The sequence below is a fragment of the Squalius cephalus genome (assembly GCF_949319135.1).
Source record: "Squalius cephalus genome assembly, chromosome: 7".
Taxonomy (NCBI): Eukaryota; Metazoa; Chordata; class Actinopteri; order Cypriniformes; family Leuciscidae; genus Squalius; species Squalius cephalus.
This window is the reverse complement of record NC_137128.1, coordinates 37818434-37838217: the sequence shown is the minus strand read 5'-3', so window position 1 is coordinate 37838217 and position 19784 is coordinate 37818434. Positions and strand designations below refer to the sequence as shown.

Genomic DNA, 19784 nt, shown 5'->3' with positions numbered 1-19784 from the left:
ACATGGTTATCACAGATATTTTTTAGCATTTAATACATGCCTTGCATAGTTGTTTGCTGAATATTGTAACTTTTAACCCCTACACTTCTATAAAATCAAACAAAGTGCAGTTTATTCTGTAAACCAATCATTATATGTAGCAGTGCCAGTGACGAGAGAACCCTCAAACACTATTAGTTGTGCAATAAAGATCATCATTGGGAAAACAACACATTGGCTGTGTTTGACCAAAAATGTATGCACATCTTGATGGAAACAAATGTTGTGTCAAGAGGTGCATCAGTTTTGACAATGAAAGAGTCGAGCACTCTGTAAAGTCTACTACTGCAAATACCAAATACTTTCTATTAATTTAAGGTCTGGTGCCAGTTCACTTGTGAAAATGATTATCCATGCTCCTTCCCAACCATTCCTTCACAATTTGAGCCTGATGGCCATGATGTGTTTTCCTAGAAATGAAAAGCTACACACTCCATCAATTAGGGTTAGGAGTGTTGTTGCCAAACATATAACATGCTAGAAACATAATAATCACTGCAGTAATGATCCAGTCAGCATTTTCCTATTTAAATCCTTTTTTTGGACAGGCTGTGTATAAAGACTTTACATTCCATTATAAACCATGCTGACCCACAAACACACACGGATAACAATGCAGTCCAGTGTTTTAGGTTCTTTATTTTAATAAATAACTCCTAGAAACAAAAAACAGAGGGCATGATGCAAAAAAAGAAAAGGCACTTTAAAATGCAAATTGTGTGTGTAACGTGATCAAGCTTTTAAAAGCTTTAAAAGATAAAAAAAAACCGTGAAAAAAAAAACGTAATCTTTCGTATAACACTGATCTTTACAAACAATAATTTGAGCAGTTAGGCTTATTTATGAACAATGATGTTGTTAAAAAGGACAAATTAAATTACAAAAGCAGATGTGAAGCAAGTCCACTTATGGAGACTAACAGAAACAATAAAATATAGGTCTTGCACAGTAGACGTAAATATTTGGCATCAGTGAAAGAGAGAAATTCGGGACCTGAGATTACATTTCCTCGTTCTTAAAACAAATATAAAACCTGAAGATCTTTTCATATGACTTTACACTTATGTTTTCAATAATAAATTTGATTGTTCCATTCACAGACAAAGATGAAAATGTCCCTCTAACATCTTTCAAAATCAGATATTGCCAAGTCAAAGGCATTTAAATCAAACACTTAACAGATGAAATGTTGTCAATTATATTGTGACAATTAAAAAGATACTAATCTGTCCTATTGGATTCATTAATGTGCACAATAAAAAGATCACTAAACCATCTGATTCGCAGACCAAAGAAAGGCGATGTGAGCACAAAGATCCATAGTCACATAGACCTAAATATTATAGACTGGACTCAAATTTCCCAGAATTATGCAGACGACATATGCGTCTACATTAAAAGCACCATGTGTACAAACAGCAGTGGTCCGCTACAGCTACCTACTATACCAGTGACAGGACACTCCATCCACAGGTTCAGAAAGTTTCCTGTACCAACATAAGACACAAACTGACTCCAATGTTCAACTAGTTGCTGGACTGAAGCAGGTGGGTCTGGTTATTGTGTCTTTGTGAATAACATTCTTAATGCATACTTGACCACATATTACATACAAAACCCCTGTCATCTAACCCAACACGACTGGTTTTAACATTCAGGGAAAACAAGGCAGGCCTGTGGCTAAAAATCAAAAACATTGATGAAAATTTAAATGGTCTAAGATTGCATAAAAAAAGTTTATACATACTGTACAGTTCCAAAACAATGCATAGAAACAGGTTAATTGATTATATTGAACAGTGGCAAATGCACAGCCAAAAGGTGAATTAAAAACAAACAAAAAAGAAAATAAAGTGAAATTCAACACTTCCGTTCCTCTTGAATTGTTCTGCATACAGTGTTGCTTGGAGATGGACAGATTCGTCCATTACTTGCCCTCATATTTAGGGTTGACCACAGTCGTCACAGCACTCTTGTAAATGGGGTTCTCACCCTGGAGACCAACATAAAGAGACCATCATTAGATCAACCATGAATACATCTACACAATTGCCAGGTTAGGACACTTCACAGCAAAAATAGTAAACTTTAATTGAAGAAAAAAAAAAGAAAAAAAGAAAAAGAAAAAAAATTATATAATAACACCAGCAAGCATTACAAAAGGCACACAATCAAACACAAACACTGTATTTGCAGTCATTTTGTATATGCAGCAATGTAAAACGTTTGTTTAGTATTGGAAATGTTTTGTATTATGCTCTTTGAAGGAATATTCACCCAAAAATGAAAATATACTCATCCTCAGAAATACAACAGAATCTACAAGTAATCCACATGACACGTGTTTGTAAGACACAAATCAATCATTAAAGAGGAATTTCACTGTTGGCAAAATGGGCTTTCAATAAAACATGGCTGCCTATACAGTAGAAAGGCGAACAACTGAGATAGGTGCAACCAGAGAGAACGTTGCCATCCAAGGCCACTCCTAACAGTCTGCTATGGATACAGAGTCAAATAAAAAACTTTTAGTCATAACGGTCACAGTATCGGCTTGTATCGTACATGTGTGCAAGAATTATTCAATAACTGTTCAGTCAATAACTCTCTGTCGACCCGACTGTCCGTGGGCGGGATACAAAAATTCGGAAGTATAATCTGTAGTTTTCACAATCAGTGGCATTTTGCATCAACCAGTGGACTTTTGCTGACAAATAAATGCGAGTAAACATTGTTCATTTACATATACTACTGACATTGTAACAATAGAAAGCAGGTTGAAAATCAGCGAAGTCACTGTAAGGCATTTTAACTTTAAACCAGACCACATGTGGTCAAAATACGAGTCCATAAACGATAATATTGCTTCCTCCAGTAAAAGAAAAGTCAACCCCCTGATTTTTTTATTAACTGTTTGAGCTCTCATTCTGACAGCACACAGCCACACAATCACTGCAAATTTCTCAAAATCTGTTCTGACGGAGATGAGTAAATCTTTATTTTTGGGTAAACTATTCCTTTAAGCATCAAAAGTTCACCCAAAAATGATTTTTCTATCATCATTTATTTGTCGTTCTGAACCTGTAAGACTGTGAGTTCAAGGTTGTGTATTCCACAGATGAAAGTCATACAATTACAATCAGTAAATAACACACATTCACATTGTGGCAAAGGCATGTCCAAATAATTAGTGAATTAGATTAAATAACAGCAAATGACAATTTACAAGCCGTCCATATTATACACGGGTCTGAGGTTGTTGTTAAAGTGACCGAAAGAGGGAGAAAAAGCCCATGCAAGCAGCTGAGAAGAGTACAGACTCAGAGTGTGACGCCCTTATTTCCATAACTTGGATTCTGGAACTTATTAATGGGGCTCTTGTATATGGGGTTCTCTTGCTAGATTTGACGAGAAGAAAAGGTTTGGAGAGAGAAAGGCAGAAAGGAAAAACAAAACAAAATAGAATAGAATAGAATGAGAAAAACAGAACTGAAGAAAGAAAACAAAGCAGAAGAGCAGGCAGTTTTGACCAGTTCAGTGCCAATGCCATATAAAGCCTCTAATTTATACATACTTTTTAGCAAATAAAATGTATTTTAGTTTCATTCTAAAAATGTCCACATTCAGATTGTGGTACAGATGCCTTTTTGCTGAGAAATCTTGAATTATTTTTATAAAGTACACATAAGTATAACTTAGATTAGTAATATTTGAAGATGATCATTCAATGGACTGAAGCAACTTAGGTTTACTTGATTATCCATACATCATTATTTAGAGAAGAAATTATGTAAAAAAATAAAATAAATAAATACATTTTTTATATATATATATATATATTTTCACATTTATACACTAGCTATATTTTAGAGCATTTCGTTGCCTTCAAGTGTTGCATGCTGTATTGTTGTGTATTTGAAAAATAAACTGTCTTAACAAGACACAATTTCCCCAACTTACCCAGCTACAGAAGTTTTTCTGCTGTACTTCTTTTTTTATTACATTTTTATATAATAAATCATATATTAATATTAAAAATGTTATATAAATATACACGTAATGTCATAATGTAACGTTGTAATCAGTTTGCTGAATAAAAGTATTAATTTCTTTTAAAAAAAAATACTGACCTCAGACTTTAGAATGGTAATGTGTGCATATGCTTGTATATTTATCTATGTGAGGACTAGTTTGAGTTTTAGACCATCAGAGTGGACAAAGAGTATAGTGGAGATTTTTTGGCTGGTCCTCACTTTCTGACACCCCTTTAAAGGGCTGTTTGAGGGTTAAGACTTGGTTTTAGGGTTAAAGGCCAAGACCAAGCAGCAACCTTCCGGTCTCTCTTTTTAATCCAACACACTAGAGACAGGCTCCAAAAGAGTCAATCCCATAGACCCCCCAGCAGAATTTATTTTTACAGCCTGGTACGAAAAGTGGTTTTGGTCTATATAGCTAATTTTGCCCTTCATGACAATTTTTTTATAACTCATCTGTTTAAATTAGTTAAAGTTCTGCATAATTAAGGGCGTGGCCACTTGAGTGACAGGTGGATTACCGCTGCTGTCACTGTCACCCATTTTCGGTTATCCGGGAGTGACGTGCAGTGACGCACTGCCAAGATGGCGACGTACGGCTCCGTCCACTTTGGGCTTCAAAAATGCTCTTCAGAAACCTACGGATGACGTCACAGACACTACGTCTATTGTTTTATACAGTTTATGGCCGAGAAACACCAAGCCGACAGTCTGGCAATCTCAGGCCATTTTTGAGCATCGGTTGGCTTAGTTTTTTCGTTGTCTTCTGCACCGCTGGCTCAACTCAGACGCCGTCTGGGTTTTTTGGGCCGGTGTCGAACCGTTGGTGAGAAAGAGAGAGAGAACTCTGATTGGCTGTTGTTCAGCATAGCGAGAATAACAGCAAAAGTGAAGAAAGCAAGCAAAGAAGTAAAGACGGTACAGACTGTAGTCCTAATTTCAGTTTCCCCTTTTGAAATGACGAACATCGACTATTGATACTGCTGATATAGACATATTTACTTACACGCTGACACAGAACGCACATGCAAGTTGAAAGTCGCCTGTAGTCCTTTTGGTGTGTTCAAGCGCATCTTTTTGGTCGAGACACAGCCGGTGTCGGCTCACAAAGATAAGCATACATGTGCGTATGTAAAGCCATATATTTTTGACCAAATCAAAAAAGATGAATATTTCAAATAATTCATTAATAGTAAATTTGTTTTTATATACAAGTCTGATATAGAAGTTATTCATTCATACTTCTGAAGTGATATTACTTTCTAGGCGGTTGAAGATCTGGTTTGTGTTACTGACTAATTCATGAGACCTATAGTTAAACCAAAAGTTAAACAGTTTACAGCTAGCCTACATATTTGAAATGTGCTTTCCTTTGGTTTTACAAACTGAGAAATCATATTTTTGTGTTACACTAAATCACTTGATTTTCACAGGGACATCAAGGAAGCAATGTAACTTGAATCAAAGACATGTGAATCTTGTGTAAATGCTGGTAAAAGAAGATGACAAAGCCTAAATTTTACTTGAAAAGGAGATTTATCCCCAGTGTTATCTTAGTGATGTTACAGCACAATCTAAAATACTATTCTCACTGGAAACGACGAAGACAAGTGCCTCATGACGGTAATGAGAAGATCATGTTTCACTGCAAACACATGCACCATTCCCCTTCTGTCTGCTAATGCAGTCCCATACTCTCTCCTTCATACATCCATGCACTTACACCATAAGACCACAACACATCAAATAACAAGAAAAATATCCAGATTTATCAGCATGGAATTATAAAAATGCATGCATTAAGAACATATGATGTAACCACATGTGTTTAGGTATTATCTGAATGAAATGTCAAAGATAAAGCACCTAAGAGGATATGATCTATCGCAAGTGTAGTTTTACCTGCACTCCCAGAAGACTGTCATCGCCCACAGGGGACCCGTCTGACCCTCCAGAGGGGCAACAATCCATCCGGCACCGTACATCCCTGTCACACACAGTGACATAATGAGCACTGAGCATGACCATTACCACACTCTTGACCTCAAGGGTGAAGGTGTTGCCATCTCTGGGACAGCAGCCAAATTATGACATAAGTGCAAATGCACACAGCTTTCAAGATCAAGAGTCTTTATTGTCATTTATGCTCACACATAACGAAATTTTGTATGAGACTCTCAGCTTTAAACATTATCAAAAGCAGAAAATAAACACAAGCAATTATAAACACAACTTTTAAATAGAAATATAAAATAGAAATGTCGACTCTAAACATCTCAAGTAAAACTGGACACTGGGATACATTGTATGTACATTACAGACACTATGAAATGAAATAATTAAATAGCAGCGGTAAAGTCAACTGATGCATGTGTGTGAGAGTCAGTAGGGGTAGGTGTTGCGAGTGAGTGTGTGGCTGTGTAGGGAGATTACATGTGTGTATGGCTGCGGGGGGAGGGGTGGCTTTCACAGCTCTGGGGAAAAAGCTGTTTTTGAGTCTGGTTGTGTTGGTCTTAATGTTTCTGTACCGCTTTCCTGAAGGGAGCGGTACAAACAGTCCATTTCCCGGGTGGATGGGATCCGCCACGATGCGGCTGGCCTTTTTCTTGACCCGGACAGCATTTGTGTCCGGTCCAGATCTGGTAAATGGCAGCCCACGATCCTCTGAGCATTTCTCACCACCCGGTCCTTTTTTTCCTTTGTGGTGCAGCTGCCATACCACACCGTTGCACTTAAACAGAGTATGGTTTCTATTGTAGCACTGTAGAAGTTGTTGAGCAGCTGAGAGGAGAATCCAGTACGTTTTAACTTCCTGAGGAAGAAAAGCCGTTGTTGCGCCTTCTTCACCAGGTGTGAGGTGTTGACAGACCAGGGGTGCGTTTCCCGAAAGCATCGTTGGCCAACTATGGTCGCAAGTTCCGTCGTTACCAATAGAGTTCAATGGACATTGCGATGAACTTGCGACCATAGTTGGCCAACGATGCTTTCGGGAAACGCACCCCAGGACAGGTCAGATGAAATGTGGACGCCCAGGAACTTAATACTATCCACACGCTCCACCGCGTCCCCCTGTATGCAGAGAGGAGCGTGCTTCGTCTTCCTGGACCTCCTGAAGTCCACTATGACCTCCTTGGTCTTACTGGTGTTCAAAATGAGATCATTAGTTGAACACGAACACCAGTATATCAGGTGCTGGATCTCCTCTCTGTATTGAGTCTCATCGTTGTCGGATATGTGACCCACCACGATGGTGTCATCCGCAAACTTGACGAGCGTGTTTGTGGAGTGAATAGCAAAACAGTCGTGAGTAAAAAGGCTGAAGAGGGCCGGGCTGAGCACACAGCCCTGCATGCCCCTCCCCCAAATACAACCAGCCACTGATTAGCATGGAGAAAAATAAGTCAAGAGTGTATAAAACCCAACACTGTTTTATTGGCTTTATAGAAAGTATGTCAAAATAAGAAGTCATGTTGGATCTTGTGACTTCCTGTGAGATTATGGTATTTCTGAGCCAGATGAATTTAATATTTACATATAAACATTTTTTTTTTTTAAATACTCAAGCAATAGGAAACTAGCTTATAAATCAGTTCTCAACTGGTAGGTTGTGACCCAAAAATGAATTTGATTGAGTAGTGGACAAAAGGAACAGAAACAATGCTAAATGCACACCGTAAAATGCAAAATAAATAAATGTATCAAATATTAAAAGGAAACATATCATTTGTTGTTGGCATCTGTGTGGGTATTCTGGTCCAAAGTCAAATGACCCAGTCTTCATTAAAGGAACACGCCACTGTTTTTTGAAATAGGGGTTATTCACAGTCTCCCCTACATTTAGATAGGACGGCAAACGCATTTTTGTCTCAGTGCATGCATTGTCTTAGTCTGGCAGCTCAGCTTTCAGATGAGCAGAAGTGCTAAGATCATCCTTGTAGTTCACTACTTTAACCCTCTGGTTATCTTCGGGGTCTTTTTAATCTGCAAATGACTTTTGCTCAAATTTATTTATTTTTTCTCTTTGTCCAAATGGTATGAAACTTTCTACGGCTCTCAACACTTTCTAGATATACAAAAAAAAATTAATGGAATGATATCTGTTATGTTAGCGTGAAAAAAAATAGTGACATTAGTTGTCTTCGGGGTCCCTGGAGACCCTGCAATGTAAATATACAAAATTCATCATCAAAATCAGAAACAACGTAGAACACATAGACAAAAATAAACTGGCACACTTCCAACAATGCAAAAAACATCCACAATGCAAAATGATCATAAAATAGTCCAAAATGTGGAACCACCACAAAACTAAATTTGGTGACACTGGCACATTGACAATGTGAACACTCTCTCTCACACACACACACACACACACACACACACACACACACACACACACACACACACACACACACACACACACACACACACAGAGAGAAAGAGACAAGTTACTGCTGTATTTGCTCATTTGTTATGCTGTTCAGTTCATTGCATTTTGATGTTCATGTCATGTATTTGTACTCAATATATAATATAACTGTACATATCTGTTCTGTTACAGTTAGTAACTGAAGTGTAGATTACATTTGTACAATTATATGAAAAAAAAGAAGATTGTTTTGTTTTGTTTTATTGGTTTATTTAAGAGGGGACAGTGCAATTTCATAAAACACATGAACAAACATGGTTAAAAAAAGCCAGAATTAGCCAAAAGGCTATTTTTCATCTGTAGTCCCCTGGCCAAGATGTAAAAAAAGCATTAAAATTGAAAATAAATGATATAAATGAATAAATGATATTAGATTGAAATAAATGATAAACTCAAAAAATTAAACTTTTATGTTTTTCAGGTTTGATTCTAATCATAATGTAACATTATTGAAAAAAACAAAACAAAATTTCAGTATAAAAAATGCTAAACTTTGACATAAAAGTCATTTTTATTGTTAGAATTGTGATTTTATAATATTTAGATACGAATCCAACTGGAAAAAACTTGTGAAAAGATATATTTCAGTTAGTCAAATAGCAAATAGCATATAGCGGAGCTCTATAGCCATCTAGTGGCTAAAATGATAATTTTTTACTTTTAAAACTACATTTTACAAAATATGGGCAAAAATTTTACACTAAACCATGTAAAATTATCCATGTTATCCCCATGAATGAAAGTTAGAAATATTGGTCTTTTATAAAGTGAATTTTACATAAAATGCTGTTTTTGATACCCGTACCAAACTGTAGGCACTCAACACAATCCCTTGGAGGAAAAACACACAGGAATGTATTTAGTGCTGCTAGCTAAGATTAAATCTGTTTTAGAGCACCAGTGATTAGTAATTAGAAGAAAAGTTTTTTTTTCAGATAAAAAAAAAAAAAAGACTACAAGCAGGTAGTTCAACCCACGGGGTTAGCTTTGTTAGCTTAACCATTAGAAAGTGACTCACTTGTGTAACTCACTTGTGTTCATTGCAAATTGCAGGTTGGGCATATTTCACAGGTCGGACCCTCAAACTTTGAGTCTGTACATTTACACACGCCACACTCGCAGGTGCCCCGGCCGTTACAGATCTGTTTGTTACTGGCCAGACAGGTGGAGGTGTCTAGAGGGCAGTCGCATGCACTACCGAAGTAGTCAGCATAACAAATACACTGTCCGCATTCACATCGTCCATGACCTGTGGGGGAAAGGATGCCTTGGTGATAAATCCGTCTTAACCGTGCAATAGCATTTTTGTCTTGTTTTCCAGTACAAATATCTAAACAGTCTTAATTCAAAATTCCATTACTTGAGAACGAAATGACTTACGAAGACTTGTTTTCTGAAAAATATATCAAAATTAAGTTTAAAACAAGAAAAATATCTGTCAATGGGAAAAGAAAAATAATCTTGTTTTTCCTAGGAATTTCTATACATTTTCACACAAAACTCTAGCCTGGGAAAACCCAGACAACGTACGGCAAATTTAGATTTGCTCTGCAAGTAGTCTGGCAAAGAGCTCATTCAAATCCATTTTCATGCCGTCGAAATCGCGGCACCAATCAGAAACGTTGAGGCGGGCTTTACACGATGATGATCGCTCTGATTGGTTTTAGGTCTAGCCTATCCAATTGCGCCCAGAGGCATTTGAGCGACGTCCATTGGTGAAGCGCACCAACTTTTAAATGCATTATTATATTCAAATTGCAAACACATGAGGACAGTCTCCATGAAAGACCCACTGGCAGATGAACGTGCTACTACATTTCTCTCTCTTTCTTTCTGATTGACAGGGCAGTTAACGTGACAGGATGCACGCAACAGATCCGTCCGATAAAGATGACGAAGTAGGCTACTATGTCCCAAAGCTTGCCTACTTTTTTGCTACACATTCAAAAGTAAATATATTTTCTTCACAAAAAGAGTAGCCTACATACTTTTATGGCGTAGTGTAACTTAGGTGAATTAAATTTGGGACGCAGTATATGGCTTTACATTATGACGATCTCTCTGATTGGTTTTAGGAGTTTTAGGTCTATCCAATTCTGCGCCCAGAGGCATTTGAGCGACCTCCTTTGGTGACGCCCCTTTGGAAATTAGTTATTGAAGAAGCTTTGCCAGAGGATAACTCAGTTACTACTGAGAATGGTCTGGTTTTAACCAGGCTAACAAAACTCAATATCTAAAGTCATTTTGCATATCCAGTTAATATATCTTGATTTAAGAATTAATAGATATTTATACTGGAAAACAAAACAAGAACACTAAGAAAATATTTATTTGCAGTGTTCAAGCAAATGCAGCAGCTTTTTAATCCAATAAAGTATTTTGTATTCTGTAAATAAAATGGGATGCAAATGCAATTTCATGTTGATTTTAACTGTTCTATATTTTTAATTTAGGAGAAGTGAACATTAAACATTAAAATTTGTATAAGATAAATTGAAAAATCCTTAAAAGAGACGTACCTCCACAGAGCGTGTTGTTGGATCGGTCGCAGTTGAAGTTGTCGCACTCGCAGAACCTTCCGCTGTATCTCTCCTCTGGGTTGTCTCTTTTCTTACACTCGCACGTTCCACAGACACATTCTCCATTGTTGCTGCAGACCTCTGTCTCTTTACCTTTACGACAATATGCATCAAAATCGTCTGTTTCAACCTCATATTGGCTGCACTCGCATAACCTGCCTAATCGGCCATCATTACACCTGATATGAGAAAGAAAACATCGAATCAGAATGATTGTCATACTTAGTTGTCTGCATTTGCATATGAGAGAGAGTGAGAGCTTCTCAAACCTGCATACTCCACACTCCAGGGTACCGTTGCCGAAGTGACACGATGGGCTGTTTGGGATTCCATCTTTGTGACACTCACATTCACAGATGAAGTTGAGGACGACCTCCACCTCCTCGTTGAAGCCCAGCGGTTTGATCTTTATCGTCTCTGACTTACCATCTGATGGACAACCTTTAGCCGTGATTTCTATATCAAACGTCACCTATGAGGCACAACACATTGTTTTATGTTCCAGGTGGCATATCATTTATAAAAATGGAAATAGCCAGCAGGGTGTACAGGGAAACGAAAGCTTTTATTTGTGACATGTTCTTTAAAATGCTAAGTCCTTGTGCACATTATAAGACAGAAGCTCTTTCCAGAAGTCCGTCCACGACACATCACATATGATTATATTTTATATAAATTGTTTTTTTTCTTGCCTTTTTAGTTATCAGGAACATACATTAGTTTTTTTTTTTATGGAGGACCAAACCTGCAGAAATTAAAAATAAATAAATAAACATAAATAAATAGATAACTGGCTTGATAAAACAAATGTAATTCATTTGAATTAAATTAATTAACTTTTTCCATCATTTATTATTTTCTGTATTTATTTTTATACTTTTTAACTATTATTTATTTATGCGTTAATTTATTTTTATATTTATTCATTCCCACATGTATTTATTTCCATATTTCTTTATTTATACATTTATTTCTCTGCTTTTTCATGTGCAACATGGACATGAGGGAGGCGGTCCATGCGTAGCTCCAGTGTGTTATTGGTTGAGAGCTCACGTATAGAAGTGTCAGATCTAACTAAGCGATAGAGATCGGAGTTTGCTACAGGACGTGGCAGATCAGCTGGAGAGTTAGTTATCTTCACTGATTTTCATTATGTTGAATTCTTTCATATAGTGAACTTTAGAATGCAGTATTTCAGCCAGAAACCTGCATATACATCATACACCATCAGATCATCCACACTGAAATAGTGCAACATAGAGATTGTTTTTGCATTGTTTTGAACAGAATGGAAAACAAAGATAGCTAGATAACAAGTTTTGATTCTATTATTTTTGGACTCCTGTTTCCCACACATTGACCTCCACTCCCAGTCACTCCCAGTCAAATTTTTCGCAATTTCATTGGGTATTGCTGTAGCTCCTCTGCTTGTCAGAGAAAGTCAGGTTGGCTATATTTTAAACAAGAAGAAATTCATCCTAGCATCTGCGACTACTCAAATTGGAACATGTCTTAGAAATATGCAGACTAGGAGAGCATTGGTTCCTTTACATGCATGGACAAGTTCAGATGGCTTTTATTGCGTTCACTCTCTCACCTCATCCCCAATGGAGATGTTGGAGCATGTGCGCCCACTTTCTCCTTTTCTGCTCACTCCATTCTTGCAGTGGGAGACGTAGGAGATGGACACACCAGCAGGTAGCTTGCTGTTCTCCAGAATGACCTCTGTGGACAAGGACTGATAGAGAGAATTAAACACAGAGAGTATATTAGTGCTGGGAAAATGAAATATTCATTCAAATCCTACATTTATAGGGATAGTTCACTCTGTTCATTTCTGTTTACTCAGCCTCATCATCGTTCTAAACCTGTATGAATGTCTTCTGTGGGATAGGTTAGGGTTAGACATTTTGAAATTCAATGTTTTTCACAGAGGAAAGAAAGTCATGCGGGTTTATGAGTGACATGAGACTAAAATAAGCAATTAAAGCTTTCTTTTTGGGGTCAACTATTACTTTTTTATAACTTTTACTATTTTTCTCTCGGGCCGGTTGCAAAAACATAGCCATTATGTTAAGACAGTGTCTTAAGTTTTAATCAGTGGCAGTCAGTTTTACTTTTTGGCATCAAATTAGACCAATCTATGTTTTTATGTGTTTTAACTGATTTAAATAAGCAATGAACAGTCTTAAAGAAAATCATTTGATGTCTAACTTGTAAGACTAGTCTTAGCGGTTTATGCACCAAGCCAGTGGGTCGCACTTTAAGAACTATGAATTATGAACAACCTTAAAACTTTGGAACTGGCTATAAAGTGAATTCCTTTGTACGCAAGTGAAAAATAACAGCGGTTTTAGTTTCTTTTCTTTTGAACTGTATGAGGAACTAGAGCTTACCACAGCCAACCATTACTTCACATTTGATAGACATCTGATGCATAACTTGAACTCACATTATAGGAATCAATGATGAGCTGGATGACATTGGAAGAGGAGGTAGATAGTGTCCCCACTTTAGATTTAGGGATTAGAGCAGAGAGCTCCTATTGTGCACACACATATACAACATGAATCAACACAGAGTATAATCTGAGTTAAAATTGATGCTTAAATCATGAGATGATGTTGCAATCAGAAGATATATTACATGCATGCACAGACCTCATAAAGAGCCCGGAATTGCTCTGTCACAGCAAAGATGGTCTGAATGTTGTTGTCACTCAGTGTGTCTACTAGCTGAGAGATGGTGGGGTAGTCCTGCAAAAAATAACTCAAATGAAAGACATACTCTGATTTTTCCAGTTGTCTGCCTGCCTGTCTATCTGTCTATCTATCTGTAAAACTCACACTTACAAAGTAGTTGCTCATGGTGTACATATTATTGGAAAGATGGCATTTCCCATCATTAATATTATGAACAGCAGCTATGCTAATTATTTCCCATCTGCTTTTCTGTTGTTATCTCGGGACGCTAGTCCCGAGGTAAATAGAGTTCGTCAGCTCCAGTTTGTATCCAGCCTCTCATGGAAACTTCAGATGCCCCAACACCCGTGAAGAGACGACTCGACGCCTGTGAAGAGACGACTCAACGCTGGCGATATGTTATCCCCTAAATGAATACATGATTAACTAACTGTATTTTCCTATGTACATTTATGAAATGCACTTTCTGTAAAGCTGCTTTGAAACAATATGTATTGTGAAAAGCGCTATACAAATAAATTTGAATTGAATTGAATTTGGACGAACAATGCCACCCAGTTTTCCATCTCCAGCAAAATGGAATCCAGCATCCGTGGAAAACACGAGGAGACGAGTGACATTCCTCCAGCCAATCTCTTTCTGAGGAACAATCAAAACAAAGCAGACAGAACTCAGCTTCAAATGGTCAGCTTTTATCCAAACATGTTCAGTAGCTAATGTTCAGTAGCATGCTGCTCCCTATGACTCAATAAGAATGATTAATGAGAGTGTGTCAATCACACGTTGACTACATGGTGATGAAGTAATTTTGTGTATACATAATCTGAAAATTTGCATTCAGCTACAAGATTTCTAAACTTAGTGGAGCGGCTAAGTGCTTATGTTTGGCAGAATCGTTCAGTTTATGATACAAGCGTGAAAATTGGCATGAGCAGTCTCCATGGGTCACTTGACAAGAAAATTGTCCGAGCCACTTGAAATTTCAAGATGGCGGCAATTTTTCAAGATGGCCGACACCTTAGTGGAGCAGTTAAGTGATATAGTGGTTTATTTGGTGATACAAGCATGAAAATTGGCATGAGCAGTCTCTGTGGGTCACTTGACAATAAGCCACCTACAGCTACTTGAAATTTCAAGATGGTGGCCATCTTGAAAAATGGTGAGAGTGTTTATGGACTTAAAGACTTAGACTTAAATCTGCACTTCTTTTACTGTTTATTCAGCTCTTACAGTGATTTTCTGGAGTAAAACTGATGCTTCATCTTTTGTACGATGTACAATAAAGTTCATAAAACTCATCAGTAAATTTTTGGCCATCATTCGGACCATGCCGCTAAAACAGGCATGTTAGTGGATAAGCAAGATGAAAAATAAGTTTTAACCGTAATTGAACTAAACTATACCTGTTCTATCTCCATCTCACCTTAGTGGAGCAATTAGGCTTAAGAAATCATTTAGTTGGTGATACAAGCATGAAAATTGCCATGAACCTAATTGCTCCACTAAGGTGGTGGCCATCTTGAAAAATGGCCGCCATCTTGAAATTTCAAGTAGCTGTGGGTGGCTTATTGTCTAGTGACCATCAGAGACTGCTCATGCCAATTTTCATGCTTGTATCACCAAATAAACCACTATATCACTTAACTGCTCCACTAAGGTGTCGGCCATCTTGAAAAATGAAAAATCTTGAAATTTCAAGTGGCTCGGACAATTTTCTTGTCAAGTGACCCATGGAGACTGCTCATGCCAATTTTCACGCTTGTATCATAAACTGAACGATTATATCACTTAGCCGCTCCACTAACTGGTAGCATTTACAATTTGAAAAAAAATAAAAAAACTATTTTATTGGAACAAAAAGAAAGTAGTTGTTTTGCAACCATTCACAGGGCGCGTACAACACTGCATATGCTAACATGTACCGGAGACTTTGCCCGTAGTTCTGTGGAATTTATGGAATGTTGAACTCGACCCACCTCGCAGACAGCAGCTTGCATGATTGCATTAAATCCTGCCTCCGGAGAGTCCAGGTTTCCAGAGGTTTTCTGTTGGCTGACTTCTTGGGTGAACAATGTGATGTCGGTGGTCAAACTCAGGACGTTTTTGTAGCTGAAGGGTGCTGTGCAGTCGTTTGGAAAACATGGGTTCTCCAAGAATGAACCAAAACCTGCAAGCAAGAGTTAGCAGATCATTTAACGGTTTTAATACCGCAAAGGCGTGAATGTGAGCATGTGTGTCCTCCTAACCAATCCGCAGGTCTTTAGTGATGTACCGCATCTCCTTGGCAAGGTCGGCTCCCAGATTCTTGACATTCTCAAGATTAGTTCGCATAGAGTCACTGAGGTCCATCAGGAAGTACAGATCGATGGGATAATCCTCTGCCCTCTTGAACATGAGAGTAAACTTCTGCGGTTCATCTGTCGAGTGACAACGACGAGAGAGAAAAAGAAATATGTTGCTCACAGTCACATGCCAATTCTCCTGTGAGCTTGAATAATCTTGATAAAAACGTTTTACTTTCTTTCCTGAAAAAAATATATACAATGTTGAAATATGCTATGATGAATGCTATGAACAATTTGCTAAACTTTTTAGGTAAACTGAAAATCCTATTACTATGTTTACTTAATTAATAAAGGAGTTGTTAACGCTACTGGTATTTGGTGCTGGGGGAAATGGAAATCTTTAATATTCGGTTGGATTTTGAGCTGAGATTTTGAGTCTCACTGGTGTTGGGTATACCTAATGGACGCATTGTTTCATCTGCTAATAAGAAATTGTATAATATTCTATCCTTCGCTGCCAGAAAAAATATTTTATTTAATTGAATCAGTGATAAGTCTCCATCTCTTAAAGGTTGGCGTAAGGTTATTTTTGAGTTGATTCTCCTGGAGTGTCTTACCTATGTATTACATCAAAAAACAAGCCAGTTTTATAAAGTCTGGACCCCATTTCTGGACTATTTGAAAACTCTAATTATATTCGCCCTATTATATTACAAGGAATAATGTAATTTGTATAACTCTCTAGACATTGAACCTTTGTCCTCTTCTGCATCTTTTTGAAATATGCTATTGTTTTGTTTTTATTCTCTAATCTGTTTTACTATGGTGTAGTCCTGTTTTATATGCAAATCTGAGCTATTGGTGGTCCTTTATTTTTTATTGTATTTTTTGTGATGTCTTGTTATTGTTGTATTATAATGAAAATTCAACAAACATAATAAAAAATTAATAAAGGAGTTGTTCACTTATTAGTAAAAAAACAAAACAAAAAAAACTAATTAAAGCCTGTCATCATATACCCTCATGTTGTGATTACGAGCTCGTGTTCAAGTGTTGTCGGAAAGAACAGGAATCATGGAGGACACCAGGTTTATTCTTATTCTTAATGGGAAAATCATATTATGATAAATGATATTTTGCCATTTAATGATCATGAAAGGGCGTTCATATCCAATTTTTAACTAGGAAACTATTTACAATAATTACGATAATTCAGATAGCACATGAGGGCAGCATACATTTTTACCCTTTTTTTTTTTTTCAACGCAGACGTAGGCTAAATGTAAATTTGATTGAACTTGTCCTGATTCATATTTTCATATTTTTGGTTCACAGGTGGGGTCCAGTACCTGATCGGAGGTTCAGGGTGAATTTCTGTGGCTGAATCTGGATGAACTCTTCAGGCCTCCGATTCTCTCCTCCCTCATTTTTACGGTTTGTGACAGGTTTGTTCTTGTCGATGGTGACCGTTCCTCGAGGGTTTTCTATGCCGAGTGGAGTGCAACCAGCCTTTTGCAGAGACTCCTTTTCATCACAGCGTGAAGGTTTGAAATCCTGCAAGCAGAGACTTGCTAAGTTCACATGTTCCGGTAAGACTCGGATAATCTTCCAGAGTCAGACGAGAAGTTGACAATCAAATGTTGTAGACAAAATAACTTACTGGATCTTTGCACCACACACACTGTGGCCCGGTCTGAATACACTCTCCACATGTTTTGGCATTTGCAGAAATGCATGCATTGCTGTCTGAGCGCAAAACACATTCACAACAACTTTAGAAGACAAGATCTAACATTACAATGTTATGTAAGATTATTAAATAATAGTTTTCCAGCAACTAAAGCATTAAGAAAAGAAAAGCTAACAAGAAGGTCTTTTGAAGAATAACTTGAGAAAGTAGCCTCAAAATTACTATGAGATAAACTCATAAACCTAAACATTAAAAGAATGTCCCCTGAGGCTACAGAAAGTAGCTGTGTTGTTGGCGATAAATGACTTCCTTACCTGTTTTTGCTCTGACATGAGAGACAAATCCTAGAAGAGCTGATATTAACAACACTCTCATATCCATCTAAATGCAGAAGAACCTCATAAATTACACAGAAACACATCAGGAAGAGAGAGATAATCACTTATACAAATACACAAAATCCTTGTCTGACACTCTTTGGCAAACTGTAGACTACTGTGAATGATTGATCAATATATTTTGTTAAATACGTTTGATTAAGAAATACCATTCTTTGCACCAAAAAGTAGGTTTCCGTTAAAAAAAAGGACTGGCAAACAGGAGTGTCTCTGACTCAGAACAATGAAAGAGACAGTTAATCATTGACTTAGATAAAGAATAAGATATTGAGAAAGAAAAAGCAGCCCCAAGAAACAGGCTCTTACTTGTCTGTTAATCTGAGAAATATCAAAGTTCCTTTAAGACTATTGTTATTCTATAGTCTTTGGTAATGTACATATATAATATAAACATGTATATGTAAATACACTAAATGATTGATCCCTGATTTACATTGTAGTAGTTTGTCTTTATGGATTTGCTCGAACAATTTTGATCAGAAAAACATTTTCAAAAACAATATTTACATGCATATTCTGTGACTAGTAAAATGTCATGAGATTTTTTATGGGCATTTTATAATAAGTGGAAATAAATAAGTGTTAAAATAAAAGCTTAGTTACTTACCTTAACGCATGCTCCTGGCTCTTTCAAGAGATGTGTGTTTATGACGTAAATGTGATCAACTTTTCCTGATGTCTTGAGTTACACTCCAGGTTACTGTAGTCCTGTAAGCATTTGAAGAATGTGTTTCTGAAAAGGCACACAAAACAAAATCGAAACGGTTTGTACTTGAGTGTGTGAGCAGGTCTTTTTCAGTAGTTCAGCAGCAGCAGCTCAGTCTCACACCTTACAAACACAGAAAATACAAACTGAGGGTTGTGTGGTTTGGGCTGGAGAGTGAGGCTCCTCCTCCAGACCAGACTCACATTAGAAAAAAAGATTTGACTTGCATCAAACTATAATAACGTGTTTATATCATTTAAACGGCACCTATTATACAAAATTCACTTTTACATGGTGTTTGAACATAAAGAAAGGGAGAGTGTTTATGGACTTAAAGACTTAGACTTAAATCTGCACTTCTTTTACTGTTTATTCAGCTCTTACAGTGATTTTCTGGAGTAAAACTGATGCTTCATCTTTTGTACGATGTACAATAAAGTTCATAAAACTCATCAGTAAATGTTTGGCCATCATTCGGACGCGGTCCGCTAAAACAGGCATGTTAGTGGATAAGCAAGATGAAAAATAAGTTTTAACCGTAATTGAACTAAACTATACCTGTTCTATCTCCATACAGCATATATTATCTGGCTCTGAGGGCATTATTGTCGGACTCCTGGTCGAAATGAACACGGCTACTGAGAGATTCGGTTTTCATATCATCATTCCGTGAGATGAGATGAGATTGTGGTCCTGACACTGAAGCGCGAGCTCGTGAGGCTCCGCCCCCTGTCCGGCAGCAGCAGCTCATTTGCATTTAAAGGGATACACACTAAAACGTCAGCCCCTAAAAGTGACAATTTAAACATGCTGTAAAAAATGATCTGTTGGGTATTTTGAGCCAAAACTTCACATACACACTCTGAGGACATCAAAGACTTATTTTACATATTGTGAAAAGGGGCATAATAGGTGCCATTTA

General features: G+C 37.2%; 2 protein-coding genes across 4 annotated transcripts in view; both read right to left on the bottom strand.

The window, feature by feature from the left end:
• Positions 1–1618: 1618 nt before the first annotated feature.
• On the bottom strand, positions 1619–19005 carry itgb1b.2 (integrin, beta 1b.2). 3 transcript variants are annotated; one of them, XR_013821659.1, is made up of 15 exons: positions 18764–18998; positions 18073–18139; positions 17729–17814; positions 17418–17622; positions 16030–16200; positions 15760–15950; positions 14330–14422; positions 13742–13837; positions 13534–13623; positions 12679–12819; positions 11351–11553; positions 11022–11260; positions 9534–9751; positions 5976–6060; positions 1619–2032 (listed from the first exon to the last, which is right to left on the bottom strand). XR_013821659.1 is itself a non-coding variant. In XM_079875369.1 (14 exons), exons 2-13 carry the CDS (start codon positions 18137–18139, stop codon positions 9540–9542), a joined length of 1794 nt encoding a protein of 597 aa, XP_079731495.1. In that variant the 5' UTR covers positions 18764–19005; the 3' UTR covers positions 7485–8230; positions 9534–9539. The 3 variants fall into 3 exon arrangements, 2 of the variants coding, with proteins under 2 accessions (XP_079731495.1, XP_079731494.1); XM_079875369.1 differs by lacking the exons at positions 1619–2032; positions 5976–6060 and adding an exon at positions 7485–8230 and having other exon boundaries at positions 18764–19005; XM_079875368.1 differs by lacking the exons at positions 1619–2032; positions 5976–6060 and having other exon boundaries at positions 8553–9751.
• itgb1b (integrin, beta 1b) overlaps positions 3345–19784 on the bottom strand; it is a 38460-nt gene continuing 22020 nt past the window's right edge. Inside the window, exon 16 of the mRNA XM_079875349.1 lies at positions 3345–3437. Coding sequence (XP_079731475.1) covers positions 3360–3437 — 78 coding nt within the window. The 3' untranslated portion in view covers positions 3345–3359. The remainder of the gene's footprint in view (positions 3438–19784) is intronic.

Bases quoted from the DNA above. Each gene is read 5' to 3' on its own strand.
- itgb1b.2 (XM_079875369.1), bottom strand. From the start codon at position 18,139: ATGGATATGAGAGTGTTGTTAATATCAGCTCTTCTAGGATTTGTCTCT. The intron at 16,201-17,417 runs GTACTGGACCCC...GTCACTCGACAG, and splicing joins CACCCTGAACCTCCGATCAG to ATGAACCGCAGAAGTTTACT. The intron at 15,951-16,029 runs GTTAGGAGGACA...TCTTGCTTGCAG, and splicing joins CACTAAAGACCTGCGGATTG to GTTTTGGTTCATTCTTGGAG.